The sequence below is a fragment of the Pollachius pollachius genome (genome assembly GCF_949987615.1).
Source record: "Pollachius pollachius genome assembly, chromosome: 4".
NCBI lineage: Eukaryota > Metazoa > Chordata > Actinopteri > Gadiformes > Gadidae > Pollachius > Pollachius pollachius.
Genome location: NC_136937.1, coordinates 22,080,218 through 22,104,604, shown reverse-complemented (window position 1 = coordinate 22,104,604; position 24,387 = coordinate 22,080,218). Strand labels below are relative to the sequence as shown.

The window sequence follows — 24,387 nt, the reverse complement described above, 5'->3', positions numbered from 1 at the left end:
CACTAGTTCCTAATCTGTTGATGTAAATTCCTTGATTTTCAAGCAATTTTAGGTCTCTCAGCAATGGTTGAACAATTGAACTGTAACCAAATGTTTTAACATCTTGACTTTTGCATAGGGCAGCGAGATATATAACAGATAAGGATGATCTGTCTCTTACAGGTAAATTAGCAATTACCCAATAGATGGCACACAATTTATGTTATTTCCAGGTCCCTTTATCAAGAGTATTTTTGTTTAGCTCACCGACTTAAACACCAATATCCCTAAATTCTGTAACCATTTGCTGAACTGCTGTCTTTGAGATATGCAAAACTGTTTGCAATCACAGAAGTAAAGATGCAAGTCTAGCCTGAACTGTATCAGTGTTAACTTCATGCTCGGTTATATTCTCAACCCCAAAAAATTCAGCATCACTGATATATGACTGCACTTGATCAACCAGGTGCTCCTCATTTACATTTGTTTGAATAACAAGCTCAGATTTGAAGTCTTGCAGTGTGACATTGTTATGAAATTGACTTTTGTGTTTAGTAAAGGTAGAGTAAACACTTGATTTGAAAAAATCTTTTGCTTTAAGATGTTTCCCACGATGAGAGAAATACTGTTTTATAGTCACTGGTTCATCGAAATCGCATAACTCACAGTTAATTTAAAAGTTTAAATGTCCAATAGGTTCATGCTGTGAAACATTATGTTGTCTTAAGTGTTTTTTCAGGGATTGCTGTGATCGGAAAACTAGATGACAGTCACTGTAGACACAGGGAAATGGACAGTTTCTTCCAAAATGTCCATGGACAGCTACGATTTTCTGAGAAGTAGGTACAATACATATAAAGCCACCTCATTTATGTTTGCATTCTACCATTTCAAGCATGTAGACCTGGAAAAATAAAGAAAAGAGAATTTGGACAGATATGCAGCTCCAATAAGCATTTTATATTTTCCACAAAGCAATTTACAAAGTAAAAAAATTGGTAGTTAAATAACCATTTCATATTTTCCTATTTACACAAAACAGTACGAATGTTCGTGAATTTTAATATTTTTACATAAAAATGAAACACAGTAGCACCCAGAAGCCCTGAGCAGCAGCCAATGAATGTAAAAATAACAACATAAAAGAGACCAAGGGTGAGCAAAATAAACACCTGAATGCGACCTAATTGAATTAATAACTTTTACCACACACACACACACACACACACACACACACACACACACACACACACACAGTAGTACTGTTATGTATTTTAAGCACATAAGCTGCCCCCACATAGCCACAAGGAAGCAGGATCGAACACACAAGCTGCATTACCTCCACATAGCCACAAGGAAGCAGGATCAAACATATAAGCTGTAATTACTATACATAGCCACAAGGGGAGCAGGACCAACATATAAGCTGCAATAACTACTCAAGCCACAGATGGCAGCACCTTTAGACAGGTGAGGAAGCCGGAGCCAATACGTCACATAGGCCACGCCTACTTCACATAGGCCACGCCTACTTGGTACAAACTGGGAGCGGGAGTCAGATGAGGTCAGAGACATATGGCAGCCCTGTTGAGAGCCCTGGGGGAAACGCCCCGGGGCTGGAAGATAGCTCTGTGGTATTTCTCTCCATGCGTGTTAAATACAATTCCCTCCTTTTGCTTAATAGTTACCATGCCGAAATACTTTAACAAATAAAGTGAGTTAAAAGCGACCCGGATTTAATTACTTTCTTCAAGAACACGACAGTACATATTCAAGGCCACTGTTTGTCGCTGGTTCCCCACAAAAATGTGGCGCGCATCAAGCCTGCGCGATTCAAGCCTTGTGAGTTTTCACCCAAAAAATGGACGGGGCCTACATGACAGGTCTGAAGGCTCTTCCTCGCACCTTACAGGCAAGCATTGCTTTTAGCAATTAGCTTCTACCGGGAGTACACCCGGATGTAGCAAGCACCTAGCCTCTAGCCATATAAACGGGGGTCCCCACACAAACGCCCGCTATGTGTAACGATCATATTTCCACTCGATTCATTATTTTGGGGCAAGTGTAACAAGAAATAAACGATTAGCGTCCATAGATACATATATACTGACTAGATATCACCTGACCTGCACTGTTCAGTGGCACGTATGCGGCAATGCCGCTGCCATCTTGCCGCGTGGTAACCACCCACCTGAATGAATGAACGTCCGATGGGGCAGAGGTTCATTTACGTCTAAAAATCCCCTTTTAAGGCAATCTTCAAGCGGGTCGGGTCAAACGTGTGTTTGTGGTAATGATAGCAAAAAATGAAAAACACTTACTTTTTTACCATCAACACAGGTCTGACGTATGTCAGAAACCAACCCACTTGAAGATTGCGTTGAAGATTACTTAAACGTTTGAACGAAGGTTAACGGTTAAATATTGAATGGGCGGACGGCTCTGCTGTCCGAGAAATTGTGTCTGGTGTGTGAACAACCAGGTGACGAGACATAACAGGCTTCAACGGTGCTCTGTGTAGGCCGCTATGTTACGTATGGCAGCCATTGTATAGATGCCTCGTGTAAAAAGCTACGGGTTGAATTCATTTAAAAGAAAAATTGCCGCCAGTGACTATGAAAAGTAGGCCTACCACTTTCGATGATTTGTACTGTGTTATTGACTATATAATAATGTTTAAGTAGTAAGAGGTTAAGAATAACTCATTCACTCAATGAGATTCTCTCAACATTTTTTCAGTTAAGTTTACAATAAACGAGTATCACGGACGACCAAACACATTAAACGTTTCTTAAGAATTTACGCTCACCTTTTTCAAGTAAACGAGTCCTCTTCGTTTCTCCTTTCAACTGCGCGCAGAAAAATGGCCGCAAGCGTCTTCAAGGTGGATTCAAAGTCACTCAGGCACGCAAAACGTACCACGTGACACAAAACGTACCACGTGATGAAGCACAATTAGCCTCGTTTTTTAACTCAGCTTGGACTATCTAGCTAACATAACATTGATTTTCAATTTGGTTAACTTCCATGTAGTTGAGACGTTGTCAATTAATTATTTGAAGTAAAATCAACTTTCTACACACACCCATGTGATATTGACAAGAAAACAATTGTTAAGACAACGAAGAAGCAAAATTCGGGTTTACAGTGTAGAGGCCATGCCAATATGGAACAAGTTTTGGAGCTCTAGAGTCAATAATGGCGATGCTATTGAAATTGTTGCTACACAGTAAATTTGCCTGAGTAAAATTTACTCAAATTGAAGAAAATTTTACTCTGCCACAGATAACATTTGGTCCCTTTCTAAAAAGAGTAGAATTAACTCTTTTGGTGGAGCTGTTTTCCCAGAGTAAAATTTCCTCAATCCAGAGTTAATATTTGACTCTTTGTGGTGGTAATTGACTCTTTTAAGTGGGTATTAAAATTAACTCTAACACTATTCTCCTCAGTTCAGAGCTACATCAACTCTATTGAGAGAAACTCTAAAATGCCTCTAACCCATTTTCCTCAGCTCTCAGAGTTGTTTATCCTCGAGTCATTTATCAACTCTTTTCAGAGATATTTTTTTAATAATTATGCATTTCTTCTGTTTTACGACTAACAATTAACTAAATTTACAAAACAAGATGTATACCAATGTCGCACTTTATTTCTCAGGCACTTTTTGTGAATTGACTTTTCATTATTGCAGTGAATTCACTTGTGATTACAAAAACAATAAATAATACAGAAACAATAAAAATACAATAAAAATAATACAATAAAACAAAAAAATAAAATGAGTATAGAAGAGGTTGCAAAGACATAACAGGAAGACTGAAAAAAGAAGACAAAAAAAGAGGAAGACAGAGATGATAAGATGAAGACTGAGAGAAGAGATGTTTTGCTCAATGCTGAAAATTGCCCAGCATTTTTTCATGTGTAAATAAAAATTCCTCAAAAATAAGAGGAGATATATTTTTCAAAACTAAAGGTTGTAGTAAGACCATATATAGGCCATGCCTATATGGAGCAAGTTTTGAGGCTCTAGAGTGGTGACGCTATTGAAATTTGACCATTGTGGTCGTTTTCTGTTTTGCACTTTGCAGACGGTCCCTATTTCGCGGCTGAAAGCCGAAAGCTCATAGAAGCCAATGCAATTCACCGTTCTCTAAAGACGGTTCGTTTGGATGAAAACAAGGTTGTAGCTGGTTCTCTAGGTTACTACATTTAGCCAGAGGTGTCATTTGTGTTGCAACGCTTCACTAATGATCTATTGAACCGCAAACTCCGAATCTGCCAATTTCTTTCCATCTTTACGGAAGTTACATATTTATCTTAGTAGACGACCAGTTGCCTGCTAGTTTGTTAGCTCGACTTTGCAAGCTTTGAAGGTATCTCCAGGGATAAATTGATTAAATAGCTACCTCTTTTGTCAACTCTCTATATTATATCAGAGGGCCTTTATGATGCATATACTGATCTTTATTTGTATGTGCACAGCATAATTATATATATTTTTGTCTTGGTAGACGACCGATTTTCAGTCATTGCCTGCTTGTTAGTCAGCTCGATTTCGCCAGCTGTGAAGGTATCACTACACCAGAAGTTCAGTAGTGAATCTCTGACAACTTTTATTTAGTCAGTTATTGATGTAGAATTACTAGGATCATTAACGACGGGTTTTATTTAGGTTTAATCTGCTGAACCTGACAGTGTTAGCTAGTCAGCTGAGTAGCCTACTGTGTGTCTGATGCTATAGATTAATTATACCCTTGAAAAGGCTGGTGGATTACATATATGAATACAAATTGTTACACACAAAACATATAAGCCATAATGAGCTTTCAAATGTTATTACAGACATTAGTGTCATTCTTTTTTTCATCAAGTAAGCTTCTGTCCACCCCTTCCCCAACCTGGCAGCAATTTGCCCATGTGTGGGGAAACTCATTGACCTACAGGCTATTCAAGGTCTTAACTCAATTATTTTCATTCTCCTGCAGGTGGATGCTGCTGCTGCTGGTGCTGGTGGATGCTTCTGATGGTGGATGCTGCTAGCGGTTGCTGGTGGCTTGAGCTGGCTGGTGCCGGAAAACACTGCTACTGCAGGTGGCTGCTGCTTGAGGAGATGGCTGCCTGAGCTGGCGAAGGATGATGGTGTCAACTTCTGCTGCTAGTGGTGGCAGCTTGTGCTGGCGACGGAGCTGCCGGACTGCCGACGAAGCCTCGGCAGCGTCTGGACGGCTTCGACGGCGGCGTCCGGACGGCTTCGACGGCAGCCGGATTGCCACCGACGCTTTGACCATGGCCGAAGCTTCAACGGCAGTCCGGCAGCGGGAGCTCGCCGGCATCTCAGTTCCCGGAGTACAATCCCTTTCTCCTCCATGTCGCGGTTCATGGACTTCAGAGAGTCAAGGCCAAAGTTCCTTTCCCCCAATTCTTCTCAACCGTGGCGGAGATATCCCCCACTACGAGTCTTTACTTGTTGTGAAAGTGCAAGAGACGTCAGACGCAGTCTTTATGATTCATAATCAGTGTTGGGCAAGTTACTTTAAATTAGTAACTTAGTTACAGTTACTAGTTACTTCTTTCAAAAGTAACTCAGTTACTTTAAGTTACTCGTTACTTTCAAGGTAACTAGTTACTAGGGAAAGTAGCTTTTTTTTTTTTCTGAATTATCTTATTAATGTGTTAATGTGGCAAAGGACCTCCCTAACTGGATAGTTAGGGAGGCTGCCAGTCCTCTGGCTTGCTTACATGTAAGTCCTATCCTACCACAAGCGCAATGCGCCACCTAGTGACCTGAACGTGCCATAGCAGTGTAGTAGTGTGAGTGCAAATGAATGAAATATTTCCATTGTTTCCAACTGTTTCCAACCCTCTACAAATGCACACACCAATTATTTTGGGGTTGATGTGGCATAGTGTTCGACAAAACAACTGTAAAATTTGATCATTGTACCCAGTATCACTACGATGAAGCAGTGGATCAACAAAACACAACATACAGTATGTTTTGAAACTTTCGATAGGCATATTTATTGTAGCCATTGAAACAGGTACAAAGTATAGTTTTGGCAGTGCAAAAATTAAACTGTGCCTCCGACCATTTAGCAACTGTAGGACTCAATAATAGTGCAAAACTGATACAATAGATGTTTACAATGTAAACACAGTGAGGTTTATCCGTTCTTTGTAACCTTAACTCAAAACAGCTAAACTCCACCAACTGGAGACCTCATAATCAATAATGATGGGCAAACTTAAAAGTATTTTCAGCCTCACAAAGAGAAACTAAATAAATAAAAAGTACTTTCAGCCTCACTAACATAGTCAATGTTTAACAAAAATAATATTTCCTCCACTCTGGCCATTTAGACAAATAAAACAACTGATGAAATCAATAATGGTGGATAAAGTGATTTAGTAGTCTATGTTAGTATGTCTATGTCTATATCAGTCTTTGTCCATACATCTCCATCATTTGTTTAGCTGTGTCTGGGTTATAGACTATGCAACAGGCTTTGTAAAATCAAGCTTTCGTTGTTTGGCTGGAGTGGCTTCTCCTTTAGCGTCGGCGGAGCTGACGTTAGCAGCAGCATCACCTGTGTTACCTTCAGGGTCTTTTTTTTCTTTTTTTTACTAGCTCGTGTTGTTTGTGAAGATGTTTCATCAGATTAGAATTGCTAGTTTTTGATGTGGCTAGAGTTTTCGAACCTCCACATAGATGACAGGTCACCAAAATATTCCTTATGTCTTTTACCGTCAGAAAGGAAAAATAATGTGCATATTTCCATGAGAAATACAACGCCTTGACTGTCGTCGACTGCCGCCATTGTTTTAATTCATTTACTTGCGCGTCGCTGCGTCACATGACTCACGTCCGCTTTACGTCCACCACGGAAACTGTAGTCCTGGGTTATGCACGTGAAGTAACGAGTAACGAGCCTGTTTAAATCGCAGTAACGATTAACGCGTTACTGATTTTGACAAAGTAATTAGTTACAGTGCTCGTTACCGCAAAAGTAACGTAGTTACTGTAACGCGTTACTTAATAACGCGTTAGTCCCAACACTGTTCATAATATCATCCGAGGCGCACATAGCTTTTGGCCGTGATATTAGATATAATATTATATAAATACCCATATATATTATTATTATATTATATTATATAGATATAGAGCTCCAGGAGTCCGAAAACGGCAACAAACCCTTCTCCTCAATGAGCTGTCAGGGCAGCAGCTCATTTGCATTAAAGCTAAAGACACCAGAAACAGCACATTCTGAAGGGACTGAAACAGAGGGGAATAGTGAAGCAAGATTTTTTTTCCCTAAAAGCTATTTCCAGCAAACAGCTTCAAAAACATGTTTTCTGGAACTCAAATACTATGTTTACTTGTTGTGGAAACGCCATAATATGTCTCCTTTAACAACTATTACTATCACTACTAACCCCAGCCATACTCACCTTAAGACTAACTCTACTAACGCTAACCATACTAAACGTATTATTAGCTCTGCAAGCTATTCGCTCCTTCTCTTGCTTGGTCTCAGGAAGTTAAAACTGTCCTTTGCTAAACGAAGTGGACGTGGCCTGTTATTATTATTGTTCAATGGAACAAGAGTTTTAGGGAGATTAGAACCAATCGTCGTTGGTCAATCTACTTGCCGATTGGCTCTCCCAGCCGTCACTGTATTAGGTCCCGCCCTGTGCGTCTAGGACCAGGAAGTGTTCTGCCGCTGAACGTCGCGGAGGAGTTGTTTATCGTAACTGTGACATACAGCACTTAACAGGTAACGTTTACGATGTGGTGTTAGCTGATTTGTTATTCCGTTACCTATGTCATTCCCTAGGGCGCAATGCTGCATAATGAATTGTTTTTATTAGTAATGCGCGTCAAGTTGGCAACATATTATATGTTGCCCATTTACAGCACAGGTGATCTATACCCCCTGCGTGTATAAATGTCATTGTATAGTTAATATTGCTGAATAGGATTTGTATTATTCAGTGGTGTACTACTACGACAAGTGTCTATTTGCATATAATTAACATATCTCCCACAGTGGGCGGTCCTTAGCGTTTACCTTCAGGCGCGCGCGTGCGTGTGTGTGTGTGTGTGTGTGTCCCTAGTACCCACAGCACAAACTACTAAGCCTGACCCTAAGTTCTACAACATTTGAACTTACTGTAAGAAACTGACACACACTAAGTTCAAATGTTCTCATTTATAGGGTCTCACTAACACTCCTGGTGGTTTCTCATCTGTTGGCGCTACTGTAACGGTTGTGATTGGGTCTAAAGGACGAAGACAGGACAAACAAGTTGGTCTCTTTCAAATGTATATTTGTTATTTGTACAGCAGGATCACATGTCACGTCAACTGGTTCTCCTATATACACATCAAATATATTCAAATAATAAAATTATAACATCACATTTACATTTCGGAGCAACATACCTGAAAGACAGGACAAACACATTGGTCTCTTTCAAAGTTATATTTGTGATTTGTACAGCAGGATCTGCACAAGTAAAACAAAACACTTGTGTTGCCAGCAGACATCCAACATAGCTAACCAGTAACATGTGGTCAAACTAAAAATGTGAATAAACTCCCTACCAAATGACAAACTATAAAAACAATAACATATCAATTATACAATATAAAATCATCTAATATGTCGAGGTTCATAAAATAAACATACATTCTCGATCTTAAAACTTATAAATCTTCGGGAGCTATTTACAATGCGAATTTACCACGTCAGGTCAACTGGTTCTGACTAGCAACGGCCGCACACACACCTAAGGCGGATGCAGATCTGCAATACCCAATCACACCAGCAGATGGCTCTAAAATACCAACAACTGCTCTCTCATTTGCGAAACTCATGATAACTAATGAACAGTTTTCCATATCTGTTACACTACCACTACATATTTAAGCCCTGTGTGGATATGCTGCCACTATCCTGTTCCACTGTCCTGTTCCACTCACTGTCCTGTTCCACTCACTGTCCTGTTCCACTCTCCTGCTCCACTGTCCTGTTCCACTTTCCTGTTGTATCAGATCATGTTTTACTCTGTTGTTGTTGTGGTCGACAGCGGAGCCTGGCCGACCATTCGATCTGTGGAAAGAAACTTGAGAGGCTTGTTGTTCTGTGGTTGCCAGTGTAGGCCCAGCCCTTCTTAAGACTGTCATTATTTTTCCCAAAATCCACTTGGTGGATGTAGTAATATGAATATGAATACACACACGAGTTCCATTGCTAATGTGCTACAAAAGTTTAATTTTTTTCTCTTTCTTCTCTCGCTCTATCACAATTTTCATTGTTATTTCTCTGTGTATATTCCTTTTGTTAATTTATCTTCCCATTTCTCACTAGCCTGGGTTTCTCTCCATCCCTCCCCTACCCATGGACAGCTCTGTTGGGTCCCGTTGCCTGTGTTCAGTCTGGGCTCACTGCAGGCGTCCACCACCAGTCAAGAAGAGCAGCTAACGACTAGCTAGCTCCCGGCGCCCACACCAGCGTTGGGCAGTCCTGTCCAAGTAACATTCCTGTCTCTTACCTCTCTGCTTCCTTGTCTTACTCTGCTACAGGATGTTACTGCCAATGTTCCTGGGCAGCATCATTTCTGTTATCATGGCCGCGACCAGTGGGCAGCTGGAACATGGGCCTCCACCTCCTCCTCCATCTTCTTCTTCGCCTCCTCCTCCGCTGCTGCTGGTGTCCTTCGATGGGTTCCGGGCAGACTACCTGCGGCAGTACCCCATGCCCAACCTGGAACTCCTGTACCGGGGAGGAGTGCTGGTGGAGGAGCTAACCAACATCTTCAGCACCAAGACCTTCCCTAACCACTACAGCCTGGTAGGTCCATCTAACCGCTAGCTAACCACCACCTAGACCTGCCCCAACCACTACAGCTAACCACTAGCTAACTAGCAACCAAGACCCGCCCCAACCATAACTGCCTGATAGGTCCAGGGAGCCAGCCACTTCTAGCTACTTCAGCTGCACTTCAGCTCCCCCCCAAAAAAAAGTCGATTCCGGTTGGCGAACACAGAGCTTGCGTGACGTTGACAGATGTCACAAGCTCTGTGTTTGCCAATCTACCTATCGAGTCTTAAAGACAAGATGGCGTCGGCGGGTGATCTACTGATGGTATTGTGTGTATAAAATATCCTTTTAATAAACAATCTGTACACTTACAAAGTTATCAATGCCTCGTTTTATATATTAAAAAGTGTCAGGCTACTTCTAGCCTTGTAAGTGGTGTAAAATAGTGATTTAGTTTTTAACATGAGACATGCCCCTATCGTTCCAAGTTTAAAGCGTTTTGGTAGAATCGGCTAAAAACAGCCAACTTAAGAATGCGTCTGTATATACGTTTTTGCTCCCAAACGAACATTCCAATTTGTTATCATAACAAACATATCCCAGATCCATTTTACAGCGGATTTCTCCTTTAAAACGGTCCAATCAGACCACCATTCTGACGTCCTCGTGGTTGTGTCAGGTGACGGGACTGTACGCCGAGTCCCACGGCATCCTGGCCAGCAACATGTACGACGCGGCCCACAACAAGACCTTCAGCCTGGCCCACGACCAGGACCCCTTCTGGTGGAGCCAGGCCCTGCCGCTGTGGCTCACCGCGCTGGACTCCAACTACAGCACGGCCGCCGCCATGTGGCCCGGCTCGGACGTGGCCATTGGCAACCGCACCGCCACGCACTTCCTACCCTACAACGCCTCGATGCCATTCGCAGAGCGTCTGGCCGAAGTCAGCGGCTGGCTGACGGGCAGCGAGCAGGTAAGGAGCCAGTGGGTTCTGGAGCTCATTCACATGGGTAACCTTTGTTTAACCAGGTAAAACTCTTTTGAGGATTAAAATCGCTTTTTCTACAGAGACCTGGCCAGGAGGGCAGCATAGAACAGACAGTACAAATGCGTTTCACACAAACAAAACGCACAATTTACACACAATTAAACAGTTTGCGGATTTAAAGTAAGGAACTAGAAAATGCATTTCCTGCAGAAAATGCATTTTCTAGTTCCTTACTAGAAGTAAGAAACTACTCCTACTACTACTAGAACTAGTAGTAGTAGTTGTTACTGAAGTAGTAGTATTAGCTGAAGTAGAAGTAGTAGCTGAAGTAATAGTTGTACTAGCTGCACAAATGACATGCCATATGAAAGGTATGGTATTGATTGATGTTTGTAGAAAGAATTATAATAATCCCGCCAGTTTCTTTAAACAGGGTTGCCGCGGTTCTTAAAGTCTTAAAAGTCATCAAATTAATTTTTCGATAATCAAGGTCTTAAATGTCTTAAAAAGTCTGGAATTATTGGATGGGCGGCATTAAATTTAATCGGGGGCAGAAATAATGAGCGGGTGTATATTTGTTCAGTTTTATGTTTTATTTTACAAACTACAATGTCCGATTGGTCAAACCGATAGAATGCAGTAGGCTACAGTCTATTACAGCCGTGTGTGGTTTGGCCCGCATTTAAACGAGAAGAAGAGTGTTTCTCCATCTCCGGAATTAAATTCTGCGGTTTGGCGGGAAAGAGGAGAAACGGTAGCATTCGACGCTGTTAAATAAATTTTTGCAAATCCCTGTAGCCATGGGCAAATTTAATGAGAAAAGGCAAGAGGAAGATAAATATCGCGGCCGGCTAAAACCATCGGCTGATCAGCATGAGGCGCGGTGTGAGCTGTGTAAAAAAACTTCAAGCTTGGAACAATGGGCTGTGGAGCACTGAATTCACACATGAAGTCAGAGGAACATCAGCGGTATTTAAAAATTCAGAAAACTAATATGGCCTAATATTGACCTGTTCTCTGCTGCTGAAAGATTTCCGAATATGCCCGCACAGACGCAACAAGTAGCCGACCCACACCTGTTACAGCTGTAACAACAGCATTCAGCGCCTTCTCTACGGCATCCGTATTGAGGGCAGAAGTGCTGTGGGTTTTGAACACAGTGAGCCACCACCACTCCGACATTTCAAATGTAAATATGAATTCAGTATTCGCCGAAATGTTCCCGGATTCTGAATTGGCCAAAACATTCACCTGCGGGAAGGATAAAATGGCCTACTTTGTGAGGTTTGGACTTGCGCCCTACATTAAAAAGGAGCTGATCTCTAAGGTAAATGAGGACGCATTTGTAATAATGTTCGACGAGAGCATGAACAGATCCACAAAAAACAAACAGCTCGACCTGCATGTCCGACACTGGACGACGGATGAGACTGGTACCCATGTTCAGTCCCGTTTCTTTGGATTGCAGTTTCTGGGCCATTCGACGGCGGATGATCTGCTGGAACATTTCAAGGTGAACTATGCAGAAGGTGTCTTTTTTATTCATTTATGTATTCCCTTTTATATTATACTAGCCTACATGTTACTTTGGTCTTATTTGGTTATTGTTATTATCATGTATATCTCTGTTAAAGTTGGTGTTTCTTTTGTCTACATTTGTGTTTACTGTCTGTCAATATGTTTTCATTTATGGTGCATTTCTTGGCTTAAGTAATCCCAGAAATTAGATCCTTCAATGGCCCTCTCATGATTTAAGGTTAAATACATTGAGAGAAATAAACACAATTCCTCTTCATCTTTTCTGCTACAGCTAGGCATGACCATGTCATTTGCTCAGAATAAGGCTGATTTATTGCAAAAGCAAATTTTCACAAAAGTTATCTGTATTGGTGTTTCCTCAATTAAAGCTGGAGTCAGCAATGCTTTTTGTCAAAATCAGAAAATATCTTCTCACGATCTGCTACAAGTCGGTACTGTGTGTACACTGGGGGGAAGAAATCCAATGTTAATACACAGCGTAGGTTCTGTAAACGGGTATGTAAACAAAGCGGTCCCACTGTAGCTAGCAACATGCCAGTTTACAGAGCATAGGCTGTGTATTATTAACACTGGACTTTATTATAGTTGATCGTGAGTAGTTATTCGCTGATTTTGACAGTTATTCTGTCAACAAGCATTCTCACCTTTTTAAAGAGAAAAAGGCAACACATACAAATATAAAAGGGACCATAGAAATAGTTAACATCATTTAGTTAAGTGATGTGCCTATAATTGTATTAGAAATAAATATACTTTTTTGATATTGTATTTTCATGTTTGCGCATTTCAGGAATGTACAAAGGAACTCAAGCTTCAGAACATGGTCTCCTTGTCGATGGATGGACCGAATGTTAATTGGAAGTTTGAGGAGCTCATACAAAAAGAGCATGGTGAGCAATATGATGGGACTCAACTTCAAACTGTAGGAAGTTGTGGCTTCCATACCCTTCACAACTCCTTCAAAAGTGGCTTTGCAGTGTGGCATATCGAGAAAATACTCAGAGCACTGCACTCCCTCTTCAACTGTGCACCAGCAAGAAGAGAGGACTTCAGCTCTGCAACAAAATCCGCAACGTTCCCTTTACCTTTCTGTTGACATCGGTGGCTTGAAAACTTGCCAGCGGTTGAAAGAGCATTTGAAGTATGGCCTTCCATTGTGAAGTATGTGGACCTGGTTAAAACTAAGATGCTTCCCAGGGTCATGGAGTCTTCCAACCGTTTCTGACAGAATACCAGACGGATTCTCCAATGATGCCCTTCCTCTGGAAAGACCTGGAGAATTTGATCAGGGTAATTATACAATATACTTCTTTTGTTTTAATCTGAGGCTCTGTAGCCTTTTAAAGCAAAGTTTGTTCATATGAAAGCATCTTCCCAATATTTGTTTTTCCTTTTTAATGAATTGTGCACATGAACACATTTTCATAAAAGCCAATACAAAATCAAATTTAAAATATTACCTTACCCCTTCCTTACACTTATTCACTTTATACACAAACGTGTACACATACACGGCATAAACACTCTAATGACCTCTTTTAAGTCCCACTTCTTCAACAATATTTATATTTCCTATCTATTTAATTTGCTCAGTTTTACTACTTGCCTGCAAGCTGTAACACACACACACACACACACACATCCACAAACTAATTCATTCTCACATAACCATTCTCATACACAAACCCCCTAAATTTGGTTTTGATTCTCATTTCAGAGTCTCCTCAGACGATTCATCAAGCGGGATGCCCTGGCCGTTACTCCATACAAACTGGTGAGGCCTGATGTGACAGACCAGAAGATGTGGGTCAGTCCAAAGGAGGTTGACATCGGTATGGGTGCAACAGCTGCCATCAAAGTAAGACATTAACTAAATTGATGCCTTTAAGTCATTACAGCAATACAACAATGACATGTTGAAGAATGTCAAGGCAATGTGAAGTCAAAGATTTGACTAAAAACTGACTGTATGTTTTAGCTAGAGTTTGTTGCATGCAGCTGAGTTAATGTTAACCAACTGCTGCTGATGAAATTCTGGATATCTGACAAGCACTTATTTTTGTCAGGGACTGTCAGGGGCCAAAGGCACTGTAAGCGAGCTTGGTGTCTTGCAGTTTAAAAAAGACTGTCAGATTGCCCTCTCCAACATCTGCAAGAAGGCCGGATAAGTGCTCTCTGAAGTACTAAATTGTACACAATATGATGTGTTTGGACCCAAACACTATGTGCTCAGAGCCAGAGGAGTGCCTCAAGAAAATGAGGTGCCTCATCCAGATGTTTGTTCAGGATCATCAGTTGACAGGCGGAGTACCTGCTGGTAAACTATAGGAATAAGAATAGAGTGGAGTAGACTGTTATTGGTATTGTTTTTCTACCATTGTTCGATCTGGAACATGGATATTTGTCCACACACAGATTTTAACATTCTTTATAAAAATTTGCATTACCTTGCCTACACTACCTCCCTTACTTTTACAGGAATATCACTGTTTACATATTCATGTTGGTGTAAATTAATTGGCTAGAAACTGATTGCTGACATGTAATTCAAATTATGGTATACACTACTCATGTTACATTACTAGCATCATGGAACAGTTAAGTCACAATTTGAGAGGCAGGGGGCACACTAGGTTTTTGTATTTGTTGGGTAGCACTGATAGCTTAAGAATTACATTTGCAATTTGGGGAACACCTGCTAAACCACAATTGTTTACTGACTGATTAATGTTATTTTGCAATTGATATTGTGTGAATATTTACATACATTTTGTTTGCATCTAATTGCAGGTGATGTGATTTCACAGCAGTTTGAGTCCTTTCTTTTCAAAGAGGCCAAAGAGGCTAAAGATGTCAACTTTATGTCCTTCAGTCCACAAGACCAAGACTCCAGAGTTTATGTATTTTTACACCAACACATCAGCGCGGGTTACCCTGAGCTCTGGAGTTTTTGTAAAAAGTTGTGACACCTGTCCCATGGCCAAGCAGAAGTTGAGCGGGGGTTCTCCGTCAATAAAGTGGTGGAGACATATAACATCTCGGAGGACAACGTCATTGCACAGAGACTTGTCTGTGACCATGTGAAAGTGTATGGCACAGTGACCAGAGTGCCTCTTACAAAAGAGTTGCTTAACTACTGTGCAACTGCATGCACAAGATACAGGGCTTACCTGGACGAGGAAAGAAAAACGAATGAAAAGGATGAGCAAAAGCTTAAGAGAAGGAGAGCGGAAGTATGCCTTGATGAACTCAAGAAGAAAAGAAAATGTACAGAAGACGTCTGCGAGAGTCTCCGAAAGGAAGCAGACACCTTAGCAGAGCAAGCGGAAAATATGGCCGGGACCAAAATGGCAACCCTGATTGCCAAATCCAACGCTCTGCGGGGACGAGCAAAGGAGAAGAAGGAGGAGATGCTTGTCATAGATAATGACATCGAAAAGAAAAGTGTGGAATTGCGTCACATTCAATAAAAAACACAGCCACTGCCGAAGCGATTAATCAGACCTTTGTAAAAAAAAAAAAAAATCATTCAATTCATATGTATAGTGTTTGCACTATATTTTGCACTATATTTAAGTTATTTTGTTGTTTTCTGTCATAATTGTTATACCATAAGTTTTGTTTTCAGTTAGATGGCAGTTGTTAAGAACGTTACTATTCGTTATTCAAACTGAATAAAACTCATAATGAACAGAGTATATATATATACATGTATAGTCTCGATTTTTTTGCAACGGTATTGGTATTAAATTTTCCTTTTAGAGGTCTTAAAAAGGTCTTAAATGTCATTAAATTTGTACTTCAAAAATGTGTAAATACCATGTTAAAAAACAGCCGAAATTGTATGTTCTCGCCTAATGCTAATTTTTCAGGCCTAACGTGATTTCAACAGTACGGTCAACAGTATTCCAATTTGGCGGGAAAAATTGCCCAATCTGGCAACGCTGCCTGAACGTTGTAAAAGGTAGTCCAATTTAGCGGGAAAAACTGCCCAATCTGGCAACACTGCCTGCACTTTATCGCGCTCTTACCTCCAGCGCAAATCAATGTCACCAACCAATCCGCCGTCCTCCCATTGACTGCCATTGTCATTTTTTTTATTTTAAATGTAGAAAATAAAATATTTATTCCAAGCGCGCGATTCCGAGATAATCTGAACATTTTAAAATTGAAATGGAGTCTCTAGGCGTCTCTATAGGTACCAAAGTTTGTAGAGAATAATAAAGAAAAAAAAAAGAGGGAAAGAAAGAAAGAATAAAACTTAAAGGCCGAGTTGCAGGTAAACCGGAACTTTTGATGAATGGGTACATAAAGCACTCATAATACATTTATAAAATCTTTCCAAAATAGTGTTAAAGTCCAGTTTTTGTCGTTTTTGGTAGTAAAGGGTGTTTTTCTAACACCATCCGGCGATGACATCAAGTTGGGGAGGCGTGGTGGAAGGTAGCCTCAGCCTAGTACTAGAACTATGGCGTCTAAGAGGTGGCAAGAATTACAAATAACATGTATGATGGCCCACAGCCGTATAATTTCGAACATGTCAGACGTGAGAGGGCGAATGAGGAATTGCCGAGAACTGATGGCCGTCAAAGCCAATTAAATGCATGGTCAGCAGTGTTTGTAATAACGCTGTTTGTAAAGAACAGCGTTAGGTTACTCCGTTATTTTTTCAGTAACGGAGTAATCTAATTACTATCTAATTACTGTTTCCATCGTTACAACGCCGTTACCATAACTGTATGTTAAATGCGGTGCTTTACTATCAATTGATTGAATAAACTGCGTAATCCGAACGCACCCCTGGCTTCAAACACAAACTGCTAGTGAGGAGACCGGGTGGGTTAAAGGTCCCATGGCATGAAAGTCTCACCTCTATGAGGTTTTCTAACATAAACATGAGTTCCCCTAGCCTGCCTATGGTCCCCCAGTGGCTAAAACTTGCGTTTGGTGTAAAACGAGCCCCAGGTGTTCTGCTCGCCTTTGAAAAATTGGAGGCTCAAGTGCGCTGATTTGGAATGTGGTCCCATATGTCGTCATAAAGTATCTTAGCTTCTCCCCTTTCTCTGCCTTGCCCGCCCAGAGAATTTGGTCCACCAATGAGACACGACTGTGCGAGCGCCACGTGTGTGTGTGTCTTTACACACACTGTAACGCAAGTGTTTGCTGTTGGTGTTATGGCGCATAACACGTCGGTTCTTTGACGTCTCTTAAATTTTCCACAACATGACTGTAGTTGGGGTTATCTCAGCCATGGTTGAGAAGGAATTGGGGGAAAGGAACTTTGGCTTTGACTCCCTGAAGTACATGAACTGTGACATGCTGCCTTGGCTGTGATAATATGTATTATATGATATAGATATCTATGTATTATATGATATAATTTAGATATAGAGCTCCAGGACTGTAACGCAAGTGTTGTACACTTCCTTGTTATTTGCATAACCGTTCTGCTGTTGGTGTTATGGCGCATAACACGTCAGACTCTCGTCTCTGGTATTTCCACAATGAGACTCGTAGTGGGGGTTATATCAGCCATGGTTGAGAATGAATTGGGGGAAAGGAACTTTGGCTTTGACTCCCTGAAGTACATGAACCACGACATGGAGGAGAAAGGGATTGTTGGCCGTGAATGTCTCTCGCTTGAGCCCTGCTTCCCGCTTCCGAGGGACCACCGCCTCGGCGCTGCAGGGGGCTGTGGTGCCTAAGCGCTGACCGCTGCCAAGGCGGTGGTCCCTCGGCAGCGAGGCTCCGGCGGGAGAAAACCGCGGTCAACAATTGCGGGCAACAATCCCTTTCTCCTCCATATCGTGTTTCAGTCTACTTCAGATTGATGTGGACGTGGAAGTACCAGAGACGTCGGAGAACCAGACGCAGTCGTTTAAGATTCATAATATCGTCTTGAGGCTCACACAGCTTTTGAACGTGATGATATATATTATTTGATATAGATATCTATGTAAAATATGATCTTATTTAGATATAGAGCTCCAGGACTCCCGTGTGTTATAGAATATTTACAGAACATGGCTAAAGACTGTGTGTGCCTCGCCATTGCGATACATCCACTGTATACAGAGCGCATGGTACCGTGGCTGCAAGCTGCTCAGAGCCACACCCCTACCCTCCTCCTTGACCCGCCCCTCTCCTCCTCATTTGCATTAAAGCTACACACCGAAACGGCGGTGTTAAAGCGACACCGAAACGGCGCATTTGGGGAAAGCTCAATGTGCGACTGGCTCGTAGTGGCTGTAATTCTTCACCACGGCTGAATTTCGGGAACGTCTTCAAATACTGTGTTTGGGGCCTACTAATATCTATATTAAAGCATCCATAAAGTAGCATGCCATGGGACCTTTAACAACGAGATAAGCGATTATGATTGGCTAAGGCAGTGTCATGTTTCATGGTTGCCAATTGGAGCCAGTGTTTTTACACACAAGCCAGGACACGTGCGCCACACGCACACGCACACACCCAACAGATTCGATTAAGCAGCAGAAATGGAGAGTCCGGAGCAATCCGATGAAAAATTGGCATTTTCTGTAGTATTCGGCAGATGTTCCACAGCCTTTGCAACTAAGCAAATTAAAATTCAGTTGGAAGTATATCAGGGCCTTGAATGGGCAGTTCAACCATTTAACACAATAAGGCCAAGTGAAAACTGCTCAGAGAAATCCAAATTCTTTGACATATAGCAACTTTCTTTTTTAACAGTAACGCAAATAGTTACTTTCCCTGGTAACTAGCTTTTATTATGAGTAATTCAGTTACTAACTCAGTTACTTTGTGAAACAAGTAGTGAGTAACTATAACTAATTACTTTTTTAAAGTAACGTTACCAACACTGATGGTCAGAGGAGAATTAGTGGAGAGTTGCAATCATTTAGCAATGCAGCAACGAGCGCTGGAGCTAGTCTATGAACAGCAGCAACAACACTTTTTTTTTGTCAGTGAATAGCACTGAGTGAAAGTCAACGTTTTCTTCATATCTAGTAACAGTGATCATGCCGTTATGTCGTTCAGATAAGTACCGGTGAACTTAAAGGTCCCATGGCATGGTACTTTAAGGATGCTTTAATATAGGTATATTAGGGGCCCACTAGGTAATAGTGGGCCCGTAACACAGTATTTGAAGACATTTTAATGCAAATGAGGAGGAGAGAGGTGGGTCAAGGAGGAGGGTGGGGGTGTGGCCCTGAGCAGCTTGCGGCCACGGTACCATGCGCTCTGTTTACAGTAGATGTATCGCAATGGCGAGGCGCACACAGCCTTCGGCCGTGTTCTGTTAATATTCTAGAACACCCCGGGTGCTCTGGCGGGAGTCCCGGAGCTCTTTATCTAAATAATATCATATTATACATAGATATCTATATCGCGGGCAACAATCCCTTTCTCCTCCTTGTCGCAGTTCACGTACTTCAGGGAGTCAAAGCCAAAGTTCCTTTCCCCCCAATTCCTTCTCAACCATGGCTGAGATAACCCCCACTACGAGTCTCGTTGTGGAGACGTCAGAGAACCCGACGTGTTATGCACCGTAACACCAACAGCAGAACGGTTATCAAAATAACAAAGAAGTATACAACAGTTGTGCTACAGTCCTGCTCTATATCTAAATAATATCATATTATACATAGATATCTATATCATATAATACATATTTTCACGGCCAAAAGCTGTGTGCGCCTCCAAACGATGTTATGAATCTCAAACGACTGCGTCGGGTTCTCCGATGTCTGCGGTTCTTCCACTTCCACTTCAACATCAATCTGAATTAGACTGAACAACGACATGGAGGAGAAAGGGATTGTTGCCCGCGATTGTCTCCCGCCGGAGCCCCGCTGCCCGCTGACGAGGCACCACCGCCTCGGAAGCGGGCAGCGTGCCTCGCGGTGGTGGTGCCTCGCGGTGGTGGTGCCTCGGGCAGTGGGCAGCGGGGCTCCGGTGGGAGTCAATCGCGGGCAACAATCCCTTTCTCCTCCATGTCGCGGTTCATGTACTTCAGAGAGTCAAAGCCAAAGTTCCTTTCCCCCAATTCCTTCTCCACCATGGCTGAGATAACCCCCACTACGAGTCTCATTGTGGAAATACCAGAGACGTCAGAGAACCCGACGTGTTATGCGCCATAACACTAACTGCAGAACGGTTATCCAAATAACAAAGATGTGTACAATTGTCTTAGCTCATTGTCTCATTGGCGGGCCAAATTCTCTGGGCGGGCAAAGCAGAGAAGGGGAGGTAACATTTCCCCGTATGACGACATAAGGGGAAAAATTCCAAATCGGCGCGTCTGAGCTTTGTTTTTTCAAAGGCAGAGTAGGATACCTAGTGCTCGTTTTACACCTAACGCCATTTCTAGCTTTCCGGGGGACCATAGTCAGGCTAGGGGAACTCATATTAATGTTAGAAAACCTCATAAAGTGACATTTTCATGACATGGGATCTTTGGGATCTTTAAGAAGCCAACAGAAGATATAGAATTAGAAGGCATAATGCTAGCTATGGGCTAACTTGCCAGTCCCACCTGTGAAATCCCCCCCCCAGATAATCCCTAATTAAATCTTTCCCCTGACGTTGTAAACACATTTCTGATTACTTATCCTACGTTTTGATGGTAGGCGGTAGCCTACTAGCTCCAGTAACAACATCTTTGTCTTGTGTTTATTTCTAAGCTTTTAGCCAGCGTGCAAAATACCCGTCAATATTCTGGGGGTCCCAATCTCCCGATTGCTGCGCAATACCGATCTACATTTTCTCAATATGCAGTAGGCCTATAACATTACAATATTTCACAGATGCAAGCCAAGACAATCACTCTATAGCCTACATGACAACGCACACCAGGGGCGGAGTATGGCACTTTTTCATACCGGGAACTTACCATACCGGCCTTGCGCTGAGTTGTTGACCGGGGGCAGGGGCCCTAACGGGGATCTCTCATGCAATTCGCGATTGCTTGTTTGCGTGACCTACAGTACAGCGGCCACTAGGGGGTGCCCGCGGCCCCAATTACTGCCACGGCCCACATAAATGGACCGGCCCACCGGGAAATCTCCCGATCTTCCCGATGGCCACTCCGCCTCTGACACACACACTTAACAATTTTGATAATCCGATATGCTATAGTATTCGTAAAGCAACACTGACATAGGAGGCTGCATTGGCTAAACAGGGCTCTCAAGGATCACACATTCGGCGTGAGACACACGCAATTCAAGCCATGCACTTTGGCAAGCCAACATTGCCAGAAAACGACCTCATTCAGTCACGTATCACCTTCATTGCGCCGTAAAAAACGCTGTAAAATGTGAAAAACTGTGTTTTTTACGCCGTAATGCGCAAAAAATGTGCCGCTTTTTACGCGGCATTGTAGTCTTTGAAGAGCGCGCGTAAAAAACGCAGTTTTGAGCATCAAACCGCGCGTAAAATATGCGCGTTTGTGCGCATCACAACGCGCGTAGAAAACGGCGTCTCTCTAGTATGCTAATAATCTCCACCCTTCTTTTCTCTCAGCCAATGCATTTGAAGTGTTTGCGCCCAATCGCTGATCAAGACAAGCAGACCAAATCAGTTCAGCACAGATCTTCTTGTGACGATTTCTCCTCACATTTCTGTTAGTTGAAGCGTCATATAGATTAATATTTATGAATCCGAAGACAACCGTGTGGTCACCGTGGCCGAAACGGTAGCGACTCTTGCTGTGTAAGCCAGAGCTTGTCGGATCGATTCCATCTATTGTCAGATTCGTGCTTTTGTCAGATTGTTTTTAGTCAGCAAGCCAGACCTCCTGTTTCATAAAGTTCCAAATTCAGTGCCGTTTTAGTCAGCCAGCCAGATCGTCTCAGTGTTTCGTAACACGCTTTATAAGTTAATTATATTTAAATTATTATAGCCATGGAGCCTTTATTTTCTTGGAGTTATCATTACATCATTTCTTGTTATATCGATATGAATAAACAGTGGAAAGGAGAGAGAGGGAGCCATAGAGAGAGACACTGATGAACTGCGCAGCCAAGTAGCCTAACTTATGGGCTTAAAAGGCCCATCAGCCCATCATTCTTTCAAACCTTCGTAAAAAAATTCAGAGTTTTTCCCAAAACTCCTCTTAACATGAACGTGCGTGCACTGCTCTAACAACGTTCATAGGCTTGTAACTGTCTACTGACACGGTGCTGAAATTGGCTATGTAGAAGACGCAGAAATGTTGTTGGATTAAACTATATTTTGTGGCAGCAAAAAAAAGCCAACAGCAGAGTAGCCTACGAAAGAATAGACTAATATGAATGCTTCAAGTATTAGAACACAATTGATTAGGCCTAGGCCGACATATGATATATCAGTCCTAATCCTGAACGCAACATGCATACATTTTTCACGGCATTTTCCCCCCTGAAATAATTCCATATTACAAAAATAAAATATAGCTTGTGTCTGTGTGACAACTATAGCATTTATCTAAATCTGCTCTCTAGTCTGGAATATGTGGCAAACATTAAAAGTGCAACGTTCCATTCATTCATTTTCATTCAAACGCAGAGGCATTGACACGATTATAGGCACTGATTACCCTCAATGGCCAATAGACAAACTTTCTTCTGGCATAGAAGGACTGCCTCTGCTGTTGCCTCCAGTTGTGTTGGGGATGGTGGCCACTGACCATCCCAGAAGTGGTGTTGGATCACTGTGTACCAAATCTTAGTTATGCTGGTGTAGCCCAGTGCTGCCACAGACAGACAGACAGACAGACAGACAGACAGACAGACAGACAGACAGACAGACAGACAGACAGACAGACAGACAGACAGACAGACAGACAGACAGACAGACAGACAGACAGACAGACAGACAGACAGACAGACAGACTGACTGACTGACTGACTGACTGACTGACTGACTGACTGACTGACTGACTGACTCTTTATTGACCCCAAACTAAATTTCACAATCCAGCAGGTTACACAATACAAATAACTCTTACACAAATACAGACAGCCTATACAGTAATACAGCTACCACCTAAGCAAAAGGTAAAATGTAAAAAGATATAAGTTAAATTAAATGCCGTAGCCAACATAAAAATACAGATGCCACATAAAATATGAAAATAGGATAGGATGCAATGTATAAATATACAAAACTAGGATATAACTAGGCTATAAATATATGAGAATACTTGGTTACAGCTGTGCAATGACTATCCTCCTAAATTAAATTAGTATTAACCCAAAAAAAAAAAGAAACCATGAATGGAAGAGGAATTTAGGTAATTTATGGGATATTTCCGGCCTATCACCCAAAATCTTAACCTAGCTTAACCTAGAATTCCTGACGATTTGTCTTGTTTGGCAGTAATAAAGACTTGACTACGCTATCTACAGTGGGGAGAACAAGTATTATATACACTGCCGATTTTGCAGGTTTTCCCACTTACAAAGCATGTAGAAGTCTAACTTTTATCATAGGTACTCTTCAACTATGAGTGACGGAATCTAAAACAAAAATCCAGAAAATCAACTTGTATAATTTTTAAGTAATTAATTTGCATTTTATTGCATGACATAAGTATTTGATACATCAGAAAAGCAGAACTTAATATTTGGTACAGAAACCTTTGTTTGCAATTACAGAGATCATATGTTTCCTGTAGTTCTTGACCAGGTTTGCACACACTGCAGCAGGGATTTTGGCCCACTCCTCCATACAGACCTTCTCCATATCCTTCAGGTTTCGCTCGGGCTGTCGCTGGGCAATACAGACTTTAAGCTCCCTCCAAAGATTTTCTATTGGGTTCAGGTCTGGAGACTGGCTAGGCCACTCCAGGACCTTGAGATGCTTCTTACGGAACCACTCCTTAGTTGCCCTGGCTGTGTGTTTCGGGTCGTTGTCAAGCTTGAAAAACCTTCCACCACCCAACTTCAATGATCTTACTGAGGGAAGGAGGTTGTTGGCCAAGATCTCGCGATACGTCGCTCCGTCCATCCTCCCCTCAATACAGTGCAGTCGTCCTGTCCCCTTTGCAGAAAAGCATCCCCAAAGAATGATGTTTCCACATCCATG

At 41.9% G+C, this 24,387-nt stretch overlaps 1 protein-coding gene and 1 long non-coding RNA gene across 3 annotated transcripts in view; both read left to right on the top strand.

Annotated features, from left to right (window-relative positions):
• Positions 1 to 7,674: 7,674 nt before the first annotated feature.
• Positions 7,675 to 24,387, top strand: part of enpp4 (ectonucleotide pyrophosphatase/phosphodiesterase 4) — a 37,031-nt gene continuing 20,318 nt past the window's right edge. Inside the window, exons 1-4 of one of the 2 annotated variants that reach the window (XM_079734799.1) lie at positions 7,700 to 7,757; positions 8,199 to 8,288; positions 9,569 to 9,836; positions 10,486 to 10,779. In XM_079734799.1, the coding sequence (XP_079590925.1) occupies positions 9,570 to 9,836; positions 10,486 to 10,779 (561 nt within the window). In that variant the 5' untranslated portion in view covers positions 7,700 to 7,757; positions 8,199 to 8,288; position 9,569. Of the gene's footprint in view, positions 7,758 to 8,198; positions 8,289 to 9,568; positions 9,837 to 10,485; positions 10,780 to 24,387 lie in introns of both variants that reach the window. The other variant, XM_079734798.1, reaches the window with a different exon arrangement.
• Positions 13,138 to 15,953, top strand: LOC307074588. Its single transcript, XR_013811806.1, has 3 exons — positions 13,138 to 13,623; positions 14,051 to 14,191; positions 15,124 to 15,953. It is a non-coding gene; the product is annotated as an uncharacterized lncRNA (long non-coding RNA).